General features: G+C 41.3%; 1 protein-coding gene across 4 annotated transcripts in view; it reads left to right on the forward strand.

Moving 5' to 3' along the window:
• Nucleotides 1-17,233, forward strand: part of sema6a (sema domain, transmembrane domain (TM), and cytoplasmic domain, (semaphorin) 6A) — a 103,018-nt gene extending 85,785 nt beyond the window's left edge. For 3 of the 4 annotated variants that reach the window (XM_051422230.1, XM_051422229.1, XM_051422231.1), the window contains 2 exons: nucleotides 2,344-2,523; nucleotides 12,805-17,233. In XM_051422230.1, the coding sequence (XP_051278190.1) occupies nucleotides 2,344-2,523; nucleotides 12,805-13,967 (1,343 nt within the window). In that variant the 3' untranslated portion in view covers nucleotides 13,968-17,233. The remainder of the gene's footprint in view (nucleotides 1-2,343; nucleotides 2,524-12,804) is intronic. The other variant, XM_051422232.1, reaches the window with a different exon arrangement.
• Nucleotides 17,234-17,707: the final 474 nt, after the last annotated feature.

A 17,707-nucleotide genomic window follows, 5' to 3' on the forward strand; every position in this document is an offset into this window, starting at 1 on the left:
GCACAAACACACACACATAAACACACACAGACAACACCCAGTTTACAGTACAACCCGCCAAAGAAAGTCTCAGCCATTGCCCCAGCCCCTCTGTCTATCTGTCAGTGGTTGATATGGATTTGAAGATAAATAAATGCCCCTCTCCATTCTCTTCTCCTCAACTCCAGACCAGACATCCTCGCCTCTCTTTTAATCTGTAAAAAAAGAGGGATGTGCATCCGTCGGCAGTTTAGGGCTTTTTTTCCCTGAGCCGTGGAGGAGCTCTGAGGCTCCGAGCTCTCTCTCTCTCTATGTGTGTCATCTGCCTGAATTGCACTTCCCCTGGCGGTGGGGGAATGAATTATAAAATAGGCCTGTCACACTAATCTCTCAGCCTTGGGCCAATAGTTAAATAAATCATTTTAATGATTGCCACGCCACACAGAGGAGGAGGAGGAGGAGGAGGAGGAGGATCTGGGTGGTGTTGTGTGCGGGTGTCTGTTGTGCCTATAGTCTACCAGCAGCATAAACGTTAGTCCCCTGGAATTCCACCCCCCTCTTCAAACACAAGCATAAACACTTACTGAAAACTTGCACATCTGCAAACACACATACACATACGCACACACACACCGCTGTCACCTCCTCCGTGGAGAGAGCGTGTCAAAATGGGAATCAGGGGTTGAGCTCCACAGAGGCTGTTGATAAAAGTGTTGTCACTCTTCATCAAGGGATTTTATTTTATTTTTTATATTGTGTGACTTAAATACATTATATTAAATACAATATATAGCTTGTGCAAAATTGTGTAGGGTGGCTTAAGTGTAAGGCTGTGGGATGGTAACGTGATTAGCATGGTTAAAAAATAAACAGAGAAAGCTTATGCACAAGTACTGCTTATGAAGGAAAATGAGAAAACTGAGATAGGCGGATGCAGGAAAACAGATTGTCTGAGAGACGTGCACTGATAGACGAAGAGCAGATAGATATGATCCAACAGCCACAGATGAAAGAGTGCTTTTTTGAAATTGTCAGATAAAGTCAAACTTTAAGGTGGTTGGTTCCACAGAGAGATACCCTGTGTGTGCTGTTCCTATTAAAGTCTCATCATCAGTGTAACTTCATGGCTCTGTTACCCTCTGTTGGCTAGTAGTTCATTTAGCCATTAAGACATTTAATTACAGGGAGGAGTCAGATCACAGAAGATTCATTAACTCTTAATGACATATTTCTGATGATTGATCTAGCCATGTTGCTGAAGGCCTTGCTAAATAAATATTACTGGCGGTGCAGATATGAAACATTTTAGAGATATTTGGTTTCAAATAAAGAAAGGAGGAAAAAGACAAACTATGACTACAACTAATGACTGTTTTTGTTGTCAATTAATTTGCCAATTATTTTTTTAAATAATCCATTCGTAATTTTGTCTAGAAAATGTTTGAAAATAGTGAAACATTAAAATTTTTCACAGGCATAATTTCTCCGAACCCAAAACACGAAGATATTTGGTTAAATCTCACATGAGACGAAGAAAAGTAAGGCTAGAACCAGAAAATAATTAAAATGATCAATGTATCAAAATAATCAATTTTATTTAAATGTACTATTTGTTCCATATTTAAAACAGATGTTATGCTTTAAAGTGTAAGAAGTTAAGGGTGCACATCAAAATGAATTGAACATTGCTTGAAAAGTTAGATTGAAAGTAACAGGAAGCTTGAGAAAGGTAGCCGGGAAGAGCATGAACAGAGTTAAAAAGCGCTTTACAGTTGAAGAAAAGTTACAGGCAGACTTCTCGACAGGAGCGATGGAAAGAAAGTTTGTCTCTTGTCCTTCATATCAAACGCTGGCACCCTATCGTGAGTGTGGAGATATACGATTGTAGTCTGCTCTGCTCTGACAGGCCCAGCGGAGCTTTGACATGTCAGTCAGAACAGGAGGGGAGAGAGTGAGAACGACAGAGAGGCAGAGAATAACAGAAAAAAAAGCTCCACACACACACACACACACACACACACACACACACACACAGATACGCACACAGACACACACACACACACACACACACACACACACACACACACACACACAGACACACACACAGACAGACACACACACATTTGCTAATGAGTTTCCCCTGGTCACCAGGGAGGAGCACTGTGTTGCCTCACACAGCCCAGCAGCTGTCCTTGTGTGTGTGCGTGTGTGAGTGCATCTGTGTATGTGTGTATGCTTCAAAGAAGGAGTAGTGTGTATGTGTGTGTGTGTGTGTGTGTGTGCGTGCACCCTTGCTAGCCTGTGCTCACATGCACTGAAGCCTGTCTGCCCCGAGCGTCGGTTAACCTGTGTTGTGTCCGGCAGGCCACCATCACCGCCACCATCACCACACCCTCTCACTCCCCACCTCGGCCCTACCCGAGGCCGCAGAGGGCCCCCTGGGGCGGGGCCGCATGGTGGAGCGGAAGGACCCCCCCATGAGCTCAGACAAAGGGGAGGACCCCTACGTAGCCGTGCCCTCTCAGACTCAGCCCGAAGCCAATGGTAAGCCTTGGAACACAACAGTGAGCAGTCAATTTGGTCCACTGTCACCTGTGGCAAGGGAAGGGGGGAGTATAGGGAGGAAGGAGAAGGGAGGGGTTTGTGTAATTGAGATTTACGGCTGCCTTGCTGCTTCCAGCTGACGAGGTGTAGAGATAGTAGATCACTTTCCCTCTAGGGGACAAATTGCCTCACACTGTGCACGTAAACCCCCCACAGAAACATACGCAAACACACCTACTCTGTATATATACATATGCAGACACACACATACTGTGCTCATTGGGCCACATGTACGCACACATAAACACTCAAGCGCACACTCTGTAGGATGGATTTATTATCCGTGGACCGTAACGTCCCACAGGAGATGTAATATCCAGACCATTACACTCTGAAAAGGAAGATGGCGATGTATTTATTTCCTCGAGAAGATGGCCCAGTCCCTGGCTCTGTCATGCTTTGCGACACAGTGACATGACATTGAACGCCCTTTTCTCCTGTGTTAACAACCTGCCTAATGCTGTACCGCCTCAAGGACGGCTCGCTGGATAAATGAGACAGGGAGAAAAGGAGAGGAGGAAAGGAGACGAGAGGGACGTAACACATTGGTGGAGGGTAGAAAAAAGGTCACTGCATTGCTGCGGATCCATGTTTTGTCCCCTAATAAAAGAGGTAGACCCATTACATGTCCCAATAAAACAACATGCAACATGTCCCTGCTACATTATATACAGTAGTTCATGCTATTAGAGGCCTGGCCTTGAGGAGATATTGATTATTAATAATGGTGATACATCATGCGTGCTAGCATAGCAGGGACTGTCTATAGACATAGTGTATATGAAGAAAGAGACAAGAGAGAAAAACAGAGCAGCTAATGAGATTAATTAAGACACAAAAATACCCTTTCATGTATTACAGAGTACAGTCTCTCGTAATTACAAAATGTGGTTCAGTCTGTGATGTATCTACTGTCTATGGAATAAACAGTGGCAGTGAATGCAGCATGTCAGCTGGAAGCAGTAAGGCACTAGTAGGTAGATCCAAACACAATGGTGGCAGAGACTTCAGACAGCATGCCTACAGCCAGCGTCACAACATGCTGTCGCTCCTCTTGTTGCCTTTACCTGAGCAGGAGTAGTACAATAATGCCATACTTTGAGTCACACAAAAAAAGCTAAACAGTTTTTTGTGTGTTTTGCAATTATTAAAGTTCCTTCTTCATTTTTTTTGTGGGGGGGACTAGGGGTGTTCCATGCTCAAGTAACGGCAACAGGGCTTCACATTTCAAAACAAAGCTTCCTGCTGTTTTTTCTGTATGATCATTATTGTTATTATTATAATTTTTATAAGACACCTTTGCAGCTTGTATCAGTATTTATCAGTTCTATTTCAATTTCAGCTCAACAGTCTTTTCTTTTTCCTTTTCTATAAGAGTCAGCTCTGATGAGATTTGTTTGATTTTCTTGTGTTGGTTTCTTGTGAGCAGTTCTTGATATTTTGCATGGCTTGGTCTTTTTTTTTTTGTTGCTATTTATATATTTGCCTTTTTTCCTGCATTGATTGCTTTGATGGTATGAAGCACAGTTTTGCCTTCATGCAGCTTAATGCTTTTCAGCATGGCAAATTGAGCACCACAGTCAACAGTATTCATTTCCCGCTCCACCCATCCTGCCTCCTCTTCCTTCCTGTCGCCCAAAGTATTATTGGCTTCAGGTATCAACTGTACTGTGAAAACTTAGCAAACTGCATATGTGAAAGTGAAAATTTAATCAGTATATGAAAAATTCTTATGAAGTCAGAAACTAAGTAAATGAGTCAATTTATCTGCATTTTAATGCCTCGGAGATAAAACCATGCAGCCCATTTTACAGAAGAAATGAGGGACCAACATTTAACCATACCATCAATCTCTCAAATTAAGTTAAAAAAAAAGTTTCAGCTTGAATGAAAATGTATTAGCTCATATCCAAAGTCGTTTGCAAGCTTGTTTGTGATTTAAAAGAAATTACAATTACTCTCCAACTTTTTCATTTGCAGTCGAGACATTGTGGAATCTTATCTGCTAATGAATATTACAGTGCTGCCAATATGTATTAGCCCGACACCACCAGAGTAATTAGAAATGCTGCAAAGTGATGAGTATTCACACACTGATGATATTTAGCACCCAACAGCATCATTATCCAGCATTCCAGTGGGGCCATCGCAGTTACCAGGTGGCCGCTTGTGTTTCACAGTACATTTGAGCTTGGTGTTTTTCTTTCTGTACGTCTGTCTGGGCCTCATCCGTCTCTGTTATATTTTCTTTCACTTCTGTCACTCTACCATACACCTCTCCCCTTTGCCTCCCATCGCTCACCCTGCCCCCAGAAAACCACCAGCCCTGCCACTTTCCACCATCTGCTGCCATTGTGATCAGTCTCCCTTCCACAGGACCTCTCATCTGACTGGGATGGCATGTTCCAAGGCTATACCTTACCTAGTGCAAATGAATTCCTGAACCAATTTATGGAGCCTCCTCCCCCAATTCCCCTCCCCCCTGCCTCTCTCTGTCTCTCCTCCATCTCTCCTCCTCCTCCCCCCTTGTAGTCTGTCTCTTCTCCAGTTAAAGTCATATCTCTTCCCCTGTCTGCAGGAATGAATCCTTGCCCTGCTTCCCCCCTTGCTCTCTCTCCTCTTTTTACCCCCCCCCCCCCGCACTCTCCCACCCTTTACATCCACCCTCCCCCAACACGACCTGTAGCCACCGCTGTGTTGCTCCAATTTATGGGTTCATTACAGCAGCTTTCCACGTTAGAAGGAAAGGGGAGAGGTGGAAGGATAGAGGGATGGAGAGAGACAATAGGGGAAGAGACATGGGAAATGAGGGAGGGGAGAGAAAAGCAACACACATGATAAAGATTTATTAAACAGAACAGGACAATAATGCAGCAGTGAAGGTTGGAAAGGAGAGAGTGGAGAGATAGAAGGTAGACAAACTGGCTGAACGATAGAACTGAACAAATGAGATGGAAGAAATGGGGAATAAGAGGCGGATATAAGATGTAGTGATATATTGTAGCTGAACAGAGTGAACAACAGTGTTTCTCTCTATCCCTCTCAGTCATTTGTTTTCATTCTTGGCCACAATTTTAACCCTGGACAGTCTATGTTCGGTTTTTTATGTTTACCCAGCTTACTAAACTGAGCTCGGTTGAAACACTGCTGGCTGAACATAAAAAATCTACCAGTGCATGTTGTGCAACCCTGTCTCCTAAAATTTAGAAGATTTAATTAGGAAATGTATTTATTATTTACTTGAAACTCTTTTAGGGTTGTGTTAAGGCACTCAAAGCACTTGGTTAAGATTAGGGAAAGATAAACGTCTTGCTTAAATAATGAAAAAGTCATCAGAGACTAGAAGCATGACTTCCCAATGCGTGTGGTGTATACACGCAGCATCACCTACTCTAAAAAATAAAAAGGTTGCCTGTGAACATAATCCATGCAAGCAGTTACACTTATTACCATGATGTAACAGAGAAATCTATTTAGTATTACATAAACGTCTGGTGAGATGGTTTTGTTTTCTTATACTCATTATAATTCACAGGAGGAGTTTCTACACGTGTCAGTTGACTGAAGACGATGTTACATGTTCATAACAGAAAGCTGATTTGTGAATTAAAATCTGAAAAACTGCAATATTCTTTCCAAAACAGCATTGTGCCATTTTGATAATATTTCTTTGTCATTAGACAAGAACTTTTGTAGTTTATTGAGAGATTTTCAACCATCTGACAGCTGCTCTGCAAGGGTTATTTTCAGCTGCAGGCAGCTCTCTGACACCTGTGTGCCAAAGTGGTATGATAGACGGAGAGTATGACCCCGCTCACACAAGGATGCAGCACTATTTTTTTTTTTTTCATGCCAGAAAGTCTTGATAGCCTGAGTATTTCACTTCATCTCGCTTTCTGGAAGGCAGGAACATTTCACCACCGTTATTAGGGATGCCATGTCAATCATGAATGTTACCTGTAAAAAAAAAAGAAACCCCAACTATGTCTAATACTAGTAGAAGAAATAATATATTTTTTTGTTTACAGTCAAATTATGTTTTCAATTTCAATTATAATTACTGCACTGCAAACTAAGCCAAAAAAATAAAAAATAAATGCCAGCTGGAACAAGGGAACATTCAGTGGCAATTTATCTTAAATGTGGTCAGTATATAAATATCACACATTACCTTTCAGCTATATTTCTTCTAGCACTAGTGAGCAAAAAATATAGAAGAGGGATTTCTTGGTTGTCTGATTATGGCGACATCTCTCCCTTCAAATAATCCTTCCTTGGAGGTGAGCCGACAAGATTTGAGGTAATAGATGCTTTAGTTTAACATGAACACTGCTCACTGCCAGATGATGCATTTGGCTGGTGAAGTTTTTCAGGAGTCTGTGAGGGGCGAGCGGATTGGTAAATTTAATGTCAGTAGTTTCATATGCCCTTGCAGTAGAATGATAGGATTTAGGTTAATCCTATAAAAAAAGGATGATAGGATTTAGGTTAAAAATAGGTGAAGTGGTCCTTTAAGGCAGGACAACTGCACTGTAGCAAAGAAAAGAAAAACTGCAAACTCATTTTTAATCAAGTAATCCAACAACTCATATTCCTGTCATTATAACACCTTAAATATTGCATTAAACACAGGATTTTGCTTTAGTGTTGCTTGCTGGCCAAAGATTGCGATAGGCCTTTGTGAGGCAGATGAATTATTCGCAGCTCATTGTGATTCACAATAGAAACAGTGGACTGGATGTTTTCCCGGCATTATGCACTTCCCTGACTGACGTCAAGCCATAAGCCATAATTTCCTCCACTGATTAGCTTATTGTTCTCTCACACTACTTTTGTTTTCAACACACATTTAATACTTACTTTTCTATTTTAATGTTTTGGTTATGCTTTTCAGTAAGATCTCTTGCCATCGCTGGTTCTTACAAAAGCTTTGCTTTGTCTTTTTTGGCCGTGTGAGACTGAATCTGATATCACGGCAGCTCATCCTTTTGTGCTTTTGAAGCTTGTCTAACCAACATTCAGCCGTCATTATTCTACTCTGAACTGAATTTAAATGGTCACGATGTCCATGAGTGAGCCACTCATCAAGTAGATACAAGCTGAGCTTTTGTTCTCTAAAAACATTTTTGAATGATTATCTCTGCCTGCAGTTATAACTGGATAAATTACAACACATAATGCAGCACACATTGCACTTTAGCCATCCACACAAGTCAGACTTTGCCACACACATTCAGCAGTCATAATGAAATACACTTCAGTGGGTCACCATTTATATAACAGTGACTTGTCAAGATTGATTACTAATTAGCAGGAGGTCAGACCACAGTTTTTCTCCATAGAAAAATCCACATTTTTATAAATTATGATTTATGATTCATTGCAGTAAACCTACACTAATAGCAGGGGGATTCAGAAATAATTGAATTAATTGTTTTGGCTGTGTTATTCATGCAGGCAGTGCTTTTTAATAAGTCTATAACTCATTAATACAAGCAGTAGAGGTGTCAATTTAAGGTATCAAACACCTGATGGAAAATGTTCCCAGGGATGTGTAATTTATCCTGATTTCCTGTGAGTATTAAATACTACTGTTTGTATGCAGGAAGGTGGATAGGTTAGGACGTAGGTGTTAATACCTGAGGTGCAGAACGATATAATTAAGGGTTTAATTATATCTTAACAGGCTCATCAGTATGCCGTGCAGTGACTCACGATTGTCTGATGAATGTTTTAATATTGAATAACACCATTAATGCAAGTGCCTCTCGAACATAAACATACACAAGACTTAATGGGATTATATCCTAACTGGAGATTAAATAGAACTTAATGAATTGCTGTCATCATCTAAACAGCAATGTCCTTTTTAAATAGATGACAACAAGCAAGTCCCTGGAAACAAATAAGATGTTTCTAAAGCGCTTACAGCAGTGAAGTAAATGTAAGGGGCTAAACATTTTCTGCTCCTCTCCTTCATCTTTTCTTCTACTCCATTAGTCGACAAGGTCCACTGTTCTGTCTTTCAACAAGTGACACGTCAGTCAGTGCAGTTAAGTCTGATTAAGATTTTTATCATTTCGCAGACAATGTCTTTGTGTAACAGCCTGCAGTCAGAGGTTAGAGCCCTCTCCGTAACCTCTCTGTGATGTTTAACTACCTTTGAAGTTTTCCCAACACCAACACAAAGACAAGCTCTGTGGGCTTAAGTCAGTTGGTGCTTCTGAAGAGATTAAACAAGTGTCTGTGTGTGTCAGACAGACAGAGAGAGAGCATTCACAAGTTCCAGTCACAGCAGATTACAATGTTTCTGATTTACAAGTGAGTGTTGCCGACCCAGGCTGTTTTGACAGCGAGAAATATCTGAGTATCTGAGATATGTGTTTAATATCTGAATGTTGAGGCCCGAGGCGATGTGAAATTCAAATCAATTCAACTGCTGAGAGAAGTGTCGAACTGCAGGATGTCTTGTGAGGCATTCTGGGGGCAAGGCAAGAGTTGAAACCAGAAGATTATAAGTCACTGTATAGTCAGAACCCCAACAAGATGAGACTAAAGCAGAAAATCTGTGGGTTTTAGCAACACTTTGATACTTTTCAAGGTCATGTTGAGAAAGTTTTTTAAAGTTTTGCTGAGATCACAAATGGGCCTCGAAAAATGAGCGGCATAGCCACCTTGATTCAAAACCCTGAAGTCCTGTGATTCGACAGAGACACCTACTGTGTCCTCTGTGGCTTCTATCATTCTCTTTGATGTTGGGATGAGAAACAATTCCTCACATGAAAGATAGAAGTCTTCAAAGTTTCCTCTTTTTCTTTCTTTCGTGTTTTACCCAAGGCCTTGGGCTAAGTACACACACTAAGTGGGAAGTGTGTGAGACATATGTGATGGATCGAAGGGGAAGAAAACCTGAGAAAGAGAATGAAAGAGTTTTTTTAAGAAGCAGACAGGAAGAGACCTTGGAGTGCAGGTTAAATAGGGCTTTAAGTCCAGCTCCCACACCCGGAGTAGAAGACAAAGATCTAGCTCCACGGTTTGCCTCCTTCACCAAAATGGACACCCGTTTTGCTCTGCTTTCCTTCGCCTTTGTTATTCAATGTGAAATCCAAATCCCCGGTCGAAGAAAGTTAACCTTTAGCGGCAATAAATTCACTGTCATGAAAATTCATAACAGTTTTGACTTGCTCTTTCAGAATGTAAGCACCCTAGACTGAGATGGATGGATGTATTTACATTTAACAAGGATTATGGAAGAAAAAAAAAGACGAGAGATTTGCCAAAGTATTTGTTTATGCTTGCACTTTCATTTTCTTAAGTAAATGGTTTTTGGAGATTTTTAGAGCTCCTCTCCTCAGGTGAAACTGTATTCCTCTTTCTTTTCTTCTTTGTTCACAGAAGCGCTTAGCCCAGCAGCTCTCAAACGGCACCCGTCACCATTGTCGTTTCTGCCAAAGGATGATAACTCACAAAGACCACGAGGTTATAATTACAGTCTTCCCAGTTTCCACTGAATAGGACACTTACCATATGGGAACTGAACAGCGTGAAAGAAAACACTCCGAAACAAGAAGAAAGTCAGAAAAGTGATTCATTGTTTCTGTGAGGGAGAGGAGTAGCAGCGAGTCGGAAGGAAAAAAAGATCTAAGTGAGGGCAGAAGAAAGGCAACAAAATGAAAGATAGCGCCGAGGAAAAGTATCTCTCTCGTTCGCAGATGTAACTGTACGAGATGGGAAGCAGATGTTTCGTCGGACAGGCGGGCCATTTGGTCACACGAGTCCACAGCATAACACATGTCAAACCTTAATGCTTCACTGTAGATAACACTCATCACTTCTCACACTATCTACACAGCAGGGCACGTCCTTGATAAGAAACGATTTTGGCCAGAAAAGACGTTTTTAAACCTTTTGTTTAACTCTAAATGAGATATGGCTGAGCTGCGTCTTGTCAGCACTCTATTAAAAAGAAAAGTGAAGTCTTGTTTTTACAATAAAAGAGAAATGATCTGTGTAAAAGTAACTGCTCTTTTTTTTTATCCAGGTTGAGCTTTAAAGTGAACGCAGAGACTCAGGCATTGCTCAGTGCTTTATTTCAGCTTGGAAAACTGATTTTAAGTCGTGTTTTTGGACTAATGAAGTATGACTGCAGCGAGTGAGGATTATGGATGTTAGTTTAAGAGAGTCTGGATTTCGGTTCCACAAGAACAGATTACCATGTTGTCTCTGTGTCTGCGTTGTGTCTTGCTGAGGAGACACAGAAAGAAAATATTCTCCGAGTACGTCCTCGGTGACACAGCCGAGTTGAAAAGCCTAAACATGATTATCCAGCCCCTTCAGGATTTTACAGAATTATTGCAACTAACGCTGTATTTTGTGGCATCTTCTTTTTGGAAATTACAGAGCAAATTGAAACACTTGATCTGCAGAAAAATGATTGGTGGAAAACAGCAAACTGTGAAAAGACAGAATTGCAACAATCTGCTTGTTGACAATTGTTGTTGGTACTGTGTTGTGTTAAACTTTGATGTTCGCAGCTCAAACTAAGGTATTTTTGAATGTATTTGTTTAGTCAATTTCCTGTGTACGGTGAGTGTTTTGAGGAACAAAATGAATGTTCATGTTGCTGTTGTGTATTTAAATATCTGTAATATTATTTTAGGTATTCTTATTTTATTGACTCAGTTCAGTACGTCACTTTTCAAAATACATTTCATTTGATTTTCCTGTTGAGGAAATAAACAGACATAAGAAAGATAGATTCGTAAGAGATTAACTAAAAAACAAGATTTTATTCATGCAAATCCTTGAGAACTGAAACAAAGAAGACACAGTCAAAGGCATTTTCAGCCACTTTTATGCAAATTCCAAGTAAATGAAAATGTCTAGGATTTCTGAAAGCTGTTATACAAATCATATCACCCACTGAGTGCTTATTTAAGAACATATATTCACTGTAAACACACCTCCTCTGTACATGACACACACCGGCATAATGGATGGATGCTGAATTCCATTCATACATATGAATATTACATTATTGTCCTTAGCCATATCATCCACTGAAAACTTCCATCTTTTTTCTTTTTTAGCATTTTACAGTTTTTCAGGTTTTTATGACCTCCTTGGGACACAAACAGCATGTGTAGTTCACATGTGTAACGTCACGTTATCAAGACCAGCGGTGCACTGTGGGAGCTTTTCTATGTGATAGAGCCCACCTGCCTAATCCTCTGTCTGTGGTAACTGATCTGTGTTGGCCACAGGTCATGTGTGAATGCATTATAAATCTCTCTGCTGTGGACTGGTGTGTTTAACCCAAGGAACAGAGTGCTGCATTAGATGTCTACATTCATCAACAGGCTGGAGGTTATCATGAGCATGTGTGTGTGTGTGTGTGTGTGTGTGTGTGATTGCGTGTGTGCGTGTGTTTGTTTGTGGTGCAGTGCATTTCTTCACATTTGTGTGTATGAATGTGCATATTATTGTTGACCCCGTTCTATTACACACAACCTGCTGCTCCCACTCTCCTGCCACTAGAAAACTTCATGGCCGCTTTTATTGAATTATCTTTTATTTGGCCGTATCGCAGCACGTCTTTGCCAGTCTTTGAAAGTGCCGCTTTCATAAGACACTGATGACACAGCTCATTGGATTTAGCGCCTAATCAGAGGCTTTTTAATGTATTCTCTGTGATTCATGAGATTGGATCCATTTATGAAGATTTATGAAAAGTCTCTCATTTGCATCTATGGGAAGAAAGGGTTTGGGTATTTCAGGCTCCTTTATCTGCGCTCCTATCTTTTTTTCATTTCAGCAGAGGGGTTTATCTGGGATTTAAAATGTGAATCATAATCACCCCTCCAAAACACATTTTCAGTCTAAGATTGGATTTTTTGGGAAATATTGAATGTTGCTACTTCAAGCTACCATTTGTGCCTGTTTTGAATAGGTGTTCCTTATGATGGGATAAAACCATCTTCATTTGCATGTTTTTCATGAAATTATTTAAACCGTTAATCTTTTTACCCAGAAAATATCTTTTAATTACTGTAATTCAATATCATTTTCTATTTTTTGGTTAGTCTAATAATAAGCATCTTTCCTAACAGCTCTATTTTTCTTAGAAGCCAAGAAACAAGTTCTCACAACACACAGCACCAGCAGTATCATGTCTATTTCTTTTAGTGTCAGTCTGAATGTCATCTCCACGTCTTCCTGCAGGTGTGATCCGTGAGAGCTACCAAAAGGGTCGCGACCAGCTAGTTCCAGTGACCTTGTTGGCCATCGCTGTCATCCTAGCCTTTGCCATGGGCGCCATCTTCTCTGGCATCATCGTCTACTGTGTCTGTGACCACCGGCGGCGAGACATGGACCTGACAGGCCGCAAGGAAAAGGACAGCCACCACCTTCACACCCGCCGGGGATCCATGAACAGTGTGACCAAGCTGACTGGCCTGTTTGAGACACAGGCCAAAGACGGTCGCCCCGAGGCAATCCTCACCCCTTTGATGCACAACGGGAGACTGAATCAGAATGGGAAGATGCTGATAAAAGCGGACCAGCACCACCTGGACCTCGCTGCTCTGCCAACGCCTGAATCCACCCCCATGCAGCCTCGTCGTAAGCCCAGCCGGGGCAGCCGGGAGTGGGAGAGGAACCAGAACCTCATCAACGCTTGCACCAAGGACATGCCACCAATGGGCTCTCCTGTTATCTCTACAGACCTTCCCCTCAGGGCTTCACCGGGGCACATCCCCAGTGTTGTAGTCCTGCCTCTGCCACAGCATCAGCACCAGCTCCAGCCTCATCTGCAGCAGCACCAGCAGTCCTACCAGCACGAGTACGTGGAGCAGCCCCACCACAGTGACCTCAGTATGGGCCACAGTGTCATGGACGACCAGGGGGCCACCCTGGAGTACAAGACAGTCAAGAGCCCCTGTCACAACCTCACCATGGTGGATCCTGATGCGGTGATGCCACCACGCGTTCCCCAACGAGAGGCCTCTCTTACTATCCCTCCGGCCGTCCCACAGATGGGCAAACGCCTGGAGGTGCACTCGTCAGTCTACGGGCTCCGGAAGGGATCGGCATCTGCCGCTTCCGGATCCTCCGTCCTCAAGAAGCACAATACCAATTCATCTAACTCCTCCCATTTGGCGAGACATCACAGCTTCAACCGTGTGGAGACTCCTCCCCCTGCACCTCAGAGGGTGGACTCTATACAAATGACAGCACAGGGCATATCTCTGTCAAGGCAGCCTGGAATGAGCTCCTACGGTTCACTGCCTCGAACGGGCATTAAGTATCTCAAGCCTGATGTCCCCCCCAAACCCTCCGTAGTCTCACTCTCGACAAAAGTCAAGTCCAGTGACTCCTGCACATAGTCAGCTAGTTTGCCAGTCAGTCCAATGTGAACGGACAGTAGTGAAAGTTTTTTTCTGAAAGAGAGAAAAAACGGAATACTGTACAACTTGCATCTCCTTTTAGTGTTTTTTTGTTTGTTTGTTTTTGGTGTACAGTACAGTGGAAAATGCAACACAGTTTTTTTAAGAAAACACTTTCTTTTTATATAAATATGTAAATAATATACAAATGGTTGTCGTCATTTGTTGCCGTCATTGAGCTCATGCTCTGGCTGGCTCTCAGTTCCTCTGTAAACACACATGGGAACATGTGCTACTGAAACAGAAGAAGATGATGCTGTCCTGAATATTTCAACCAACGGCGCCCTGTAGCATCCAAGGCGGTGGCTCTCTTGTTCGTGGTGTCTCTGGCCACTGAGACTTGACCTGATACTTTATCATGTTGGTATAAGTACATAAGAAGACAGCACGGGGGGTTGGAGAATAATTGTTGTACAGTACCTTGAGGACTGGGAAATCTGAGCGAGCAAACACTCAGAGAGATTGAGCTCGGACTGAAAGGACAGACAGCTGCCTGGGTTCTGTGAGAAACTGTGAAAAGCCTCTCAGTGTTACAGCAATCAAGTCCAGCCTGGGTTTGACTGAAAGCCTGGGCCAGAGGAATCTTCTACTGTACTGGTTACTGAATAACACATGACTGTTAATACTAATAGCTTGTTGTATTTATTTTTATGAAGTGCTTTTGAAAAAAAAAGACTGACTTTTTAGGCTCGGAGAGAGAGAGAGAGGACAGAGAAGAGATCTTTTAATATTAATTAATCAAGTGTGAGAAAAAAAATAACGTATTTAAAGTCATTAAACTGGAGCCTGTAGAACTTTCTTGATGACTAAAGGTCCACTAGGTCTTACTGTGTGCTCAGTGGGACCTTCAGCTTGAGATATATGTGACCTCTGTGAAGAGGAGGAGATATTTATTTAAACTGTGCCAGACAGGGACTTTTACCTTCATGGACCAGAATTTCCATTGTTTTAGACCAATCATAAAAAAGACTTCCTGAATCTCACCCTTTCACTCCTCCAATGAGCACCACCGCCCCCTACCCCCCCACCCCAATCAGCACTGTGGTTTTGTGTGAGTCAGTAACATTTGTCCTGATTGGTTGCTGGCTTACCAGTGCCATCAAAGCTCACTGTTGCATGTTGCAAATATAAGAGAAGCAGCTGCAGCAACAGTACGGGAATCTCCATACACACATACAAAAAGAAGACGTTGCAAGCAAACAGCGCGATGCCTCCAATCTCGGAAAATAACGTTTTCTTGCGGCGTCAAGCAGATGAGCAGGTGAAAAAGAAAACTATAAAAACATCTGTAATGCCTGCTTCTTTTTCCACATGTAAATTTGTGCCTTACACCCTAAAGTAGTGACAATGTTTTCTTTATTAGCTGTTAACTTTGTCTCCTTGTAGTATTATTTTATTTTTCTTACGTCATGATATTTCCCTGGTTTGATAAAATGCAATTAAAGAATGTAGGTGTTATTGTTGTAATTCTGGTCCCTAGACATAACACACTTACAGTCTGGAGGGAAGAGAGGAAGGACGATTCCCTCTCTGCTTTCACTCTTTCTCTCTCTCTCACACACACACACACACACACACACACATACACACTCATCTTTGTGGTTCATTTCTGATTGTGCCATTAATGCGCTTAAAGCAACCCTTTATGTTGTGCTGGCAGTGTCGATGAAGACGTTGTGAGTGTTTTTGATTTTATATTTTATACAATTTAAAAGTCCTGGTATTTGTTTCTATTTTTTTTTTTTTTGCTGTCTGTTGGTTTGGAGTGATGGTTGATTGACTGATTAACTGAGCAATTAACATTTGTTACTTGAGAAGGCCAATGTATGTGTATCTTTCAGGTGCACTGCAATAATATTGCAACGTCAACACTAACAAACATACAGTATGAGATACACATAAGCACCCAGTGTACTAACACAGTTCTAGGCTTCTTTTGTGCATTGTAACACTAACTCAGTAGGCAGTTGCATAAACAGGCTGGTTCCTGTGAACAAAGTTGACTTTTTAAAACAACAATAATAAAAAATGTACCCTATTTAACCCCCTTTTTGTACGAGAAAACACAGTTTGAGGAAGTTTAGAGATGCGTTTTTGTTTTGCTTCACTAACTCTCATTATCAAGGCCGTATGAATGGCTGAGAGTTTGACTAATAAGACCTTTTTTTGCATTCACTTCCTTTTTACTTGAGGATTTTTATTGACCACCTCCCCTCCAACACTTAAATCAACGGAGCACTCCCTTAGTGTTGTATGTGTAGATAGGTAAAAGTTTCTTTGATATCAAGCAATTTTCTGTCTCTCAATGGAGGAAAGCCAACTATGTCTCAATCCACAGCTAACGTGAGAAGGACGTGTAGGATCTGTGACCTAACTAATGTGTATTGCAGGGTTCGGTTGCAAATGACAGGGTCATTGGCAACAGATTAGTTTGAAAGGAAGGTGCCCCTTCAGAAATTTGGTCTGGGTTCAGTTGAGACAGTTATCCTAGTGATTACTTAAAGCTATGATCTTCACAGTGCAAATGGTCCAAGATTAGTATGAAAGGGTGTGCTTACTCCAAACTTCCAGAATACCACTGCATTGTAGACTGGTTACTGGGCACTACAAGGCCCTATTTAAACCCTCCAGTGTATTGAGGAGTGCATAAACCAGCAACTTTCCCAGGCCTGGAATAATGCTGATCTACAACTAAATATTTCTTGTCTTGAAATGTTCCGTTGTGGTGGCTCTCACCTTGGAGAATTGCCTTGTCCGCACAGAATGTGAACAAGAAAATCTGTTGGGTCAGAGGGTTAAATGTCCACATCCTGTGTTGATGAGTCAATTTTGCTGTGGGTGCATTTAAGATTCTGTAACATCAAGTGTTTTGATGTCAGAGCAGGGTTTGAACATTTTTAAAGACTTGATTGGGTTTGACTGTGAAGTCTGCTGTGGACAGTGAGGTTCTTTGGTGTGTGCCTTTTTTGTCTTTCACCCTTGTTATAATACACTGCTATTAGATGCAAATCGACTCTCTTCTCAACTTCTCAACCTTTTGAACTTTGTAAGCTTGTAAGATATTGTGACGTCACAAAGTTTTTTGCCCTACTCTCTTCACTTCCTTAACATCTGATTCACAGCTTAATGTATGTTGTAAAGAAAAAAACTCTTTAATTTAATGCAAAATGTAATTAAAAAAATGAAAATAAAATTCTTGTCATGAAGACTGTGATATGTCCTTGAATTTTTCACTTGTTTCTCTGCCTGAGGTGGTTATCTCTATACTAAGAAGATCTTAAACACTGTTTGAGTTTTGCATTATGTGATGTGAAATTTCTTTCAACTAAGAATTCATTTTAAGAAAAAAATGTACTTGAGTGACCTCAAGTACATTTTTCTGCTTCCCCTCGAGATCCGAAAAACTTTTCTTTAGAATATGATTCTACTTCTGATACAAAGCACATCTAAGTGGATGAAAGTACTTTAAACTGAAGTGAAACTTATTTCTGTAACTTCATTTCTAAAAACTTGAAAAAAACACTAGGTTATGAGCAGAGGAAAGAGGCCTGCCCTATATTGTACTATTGATCCCGTCGGTTAAATGAAGCAAACTATTTGATGGAGCTTGGGGGCAGCTTTCCGTTTGGCAGATTGATACAGAAGGCACTCTAAATCACCTTTTAAACTACAATACCTAA

Source organism: Dicentrarchus labrax, unplaced genomic scaffold, assembly GCF_905237075.1.
Source record: "Dicentrarchus labrax unplaced genomic scaffold, dlabrax2021, whole genome shotgun sequence".
Classification (NCBI taxonomy): Eukaryota; Metazoa; Chordata; class Actinopteri; family Moronidae; genus Dicentrarchus; species Dicentrarchus labrax.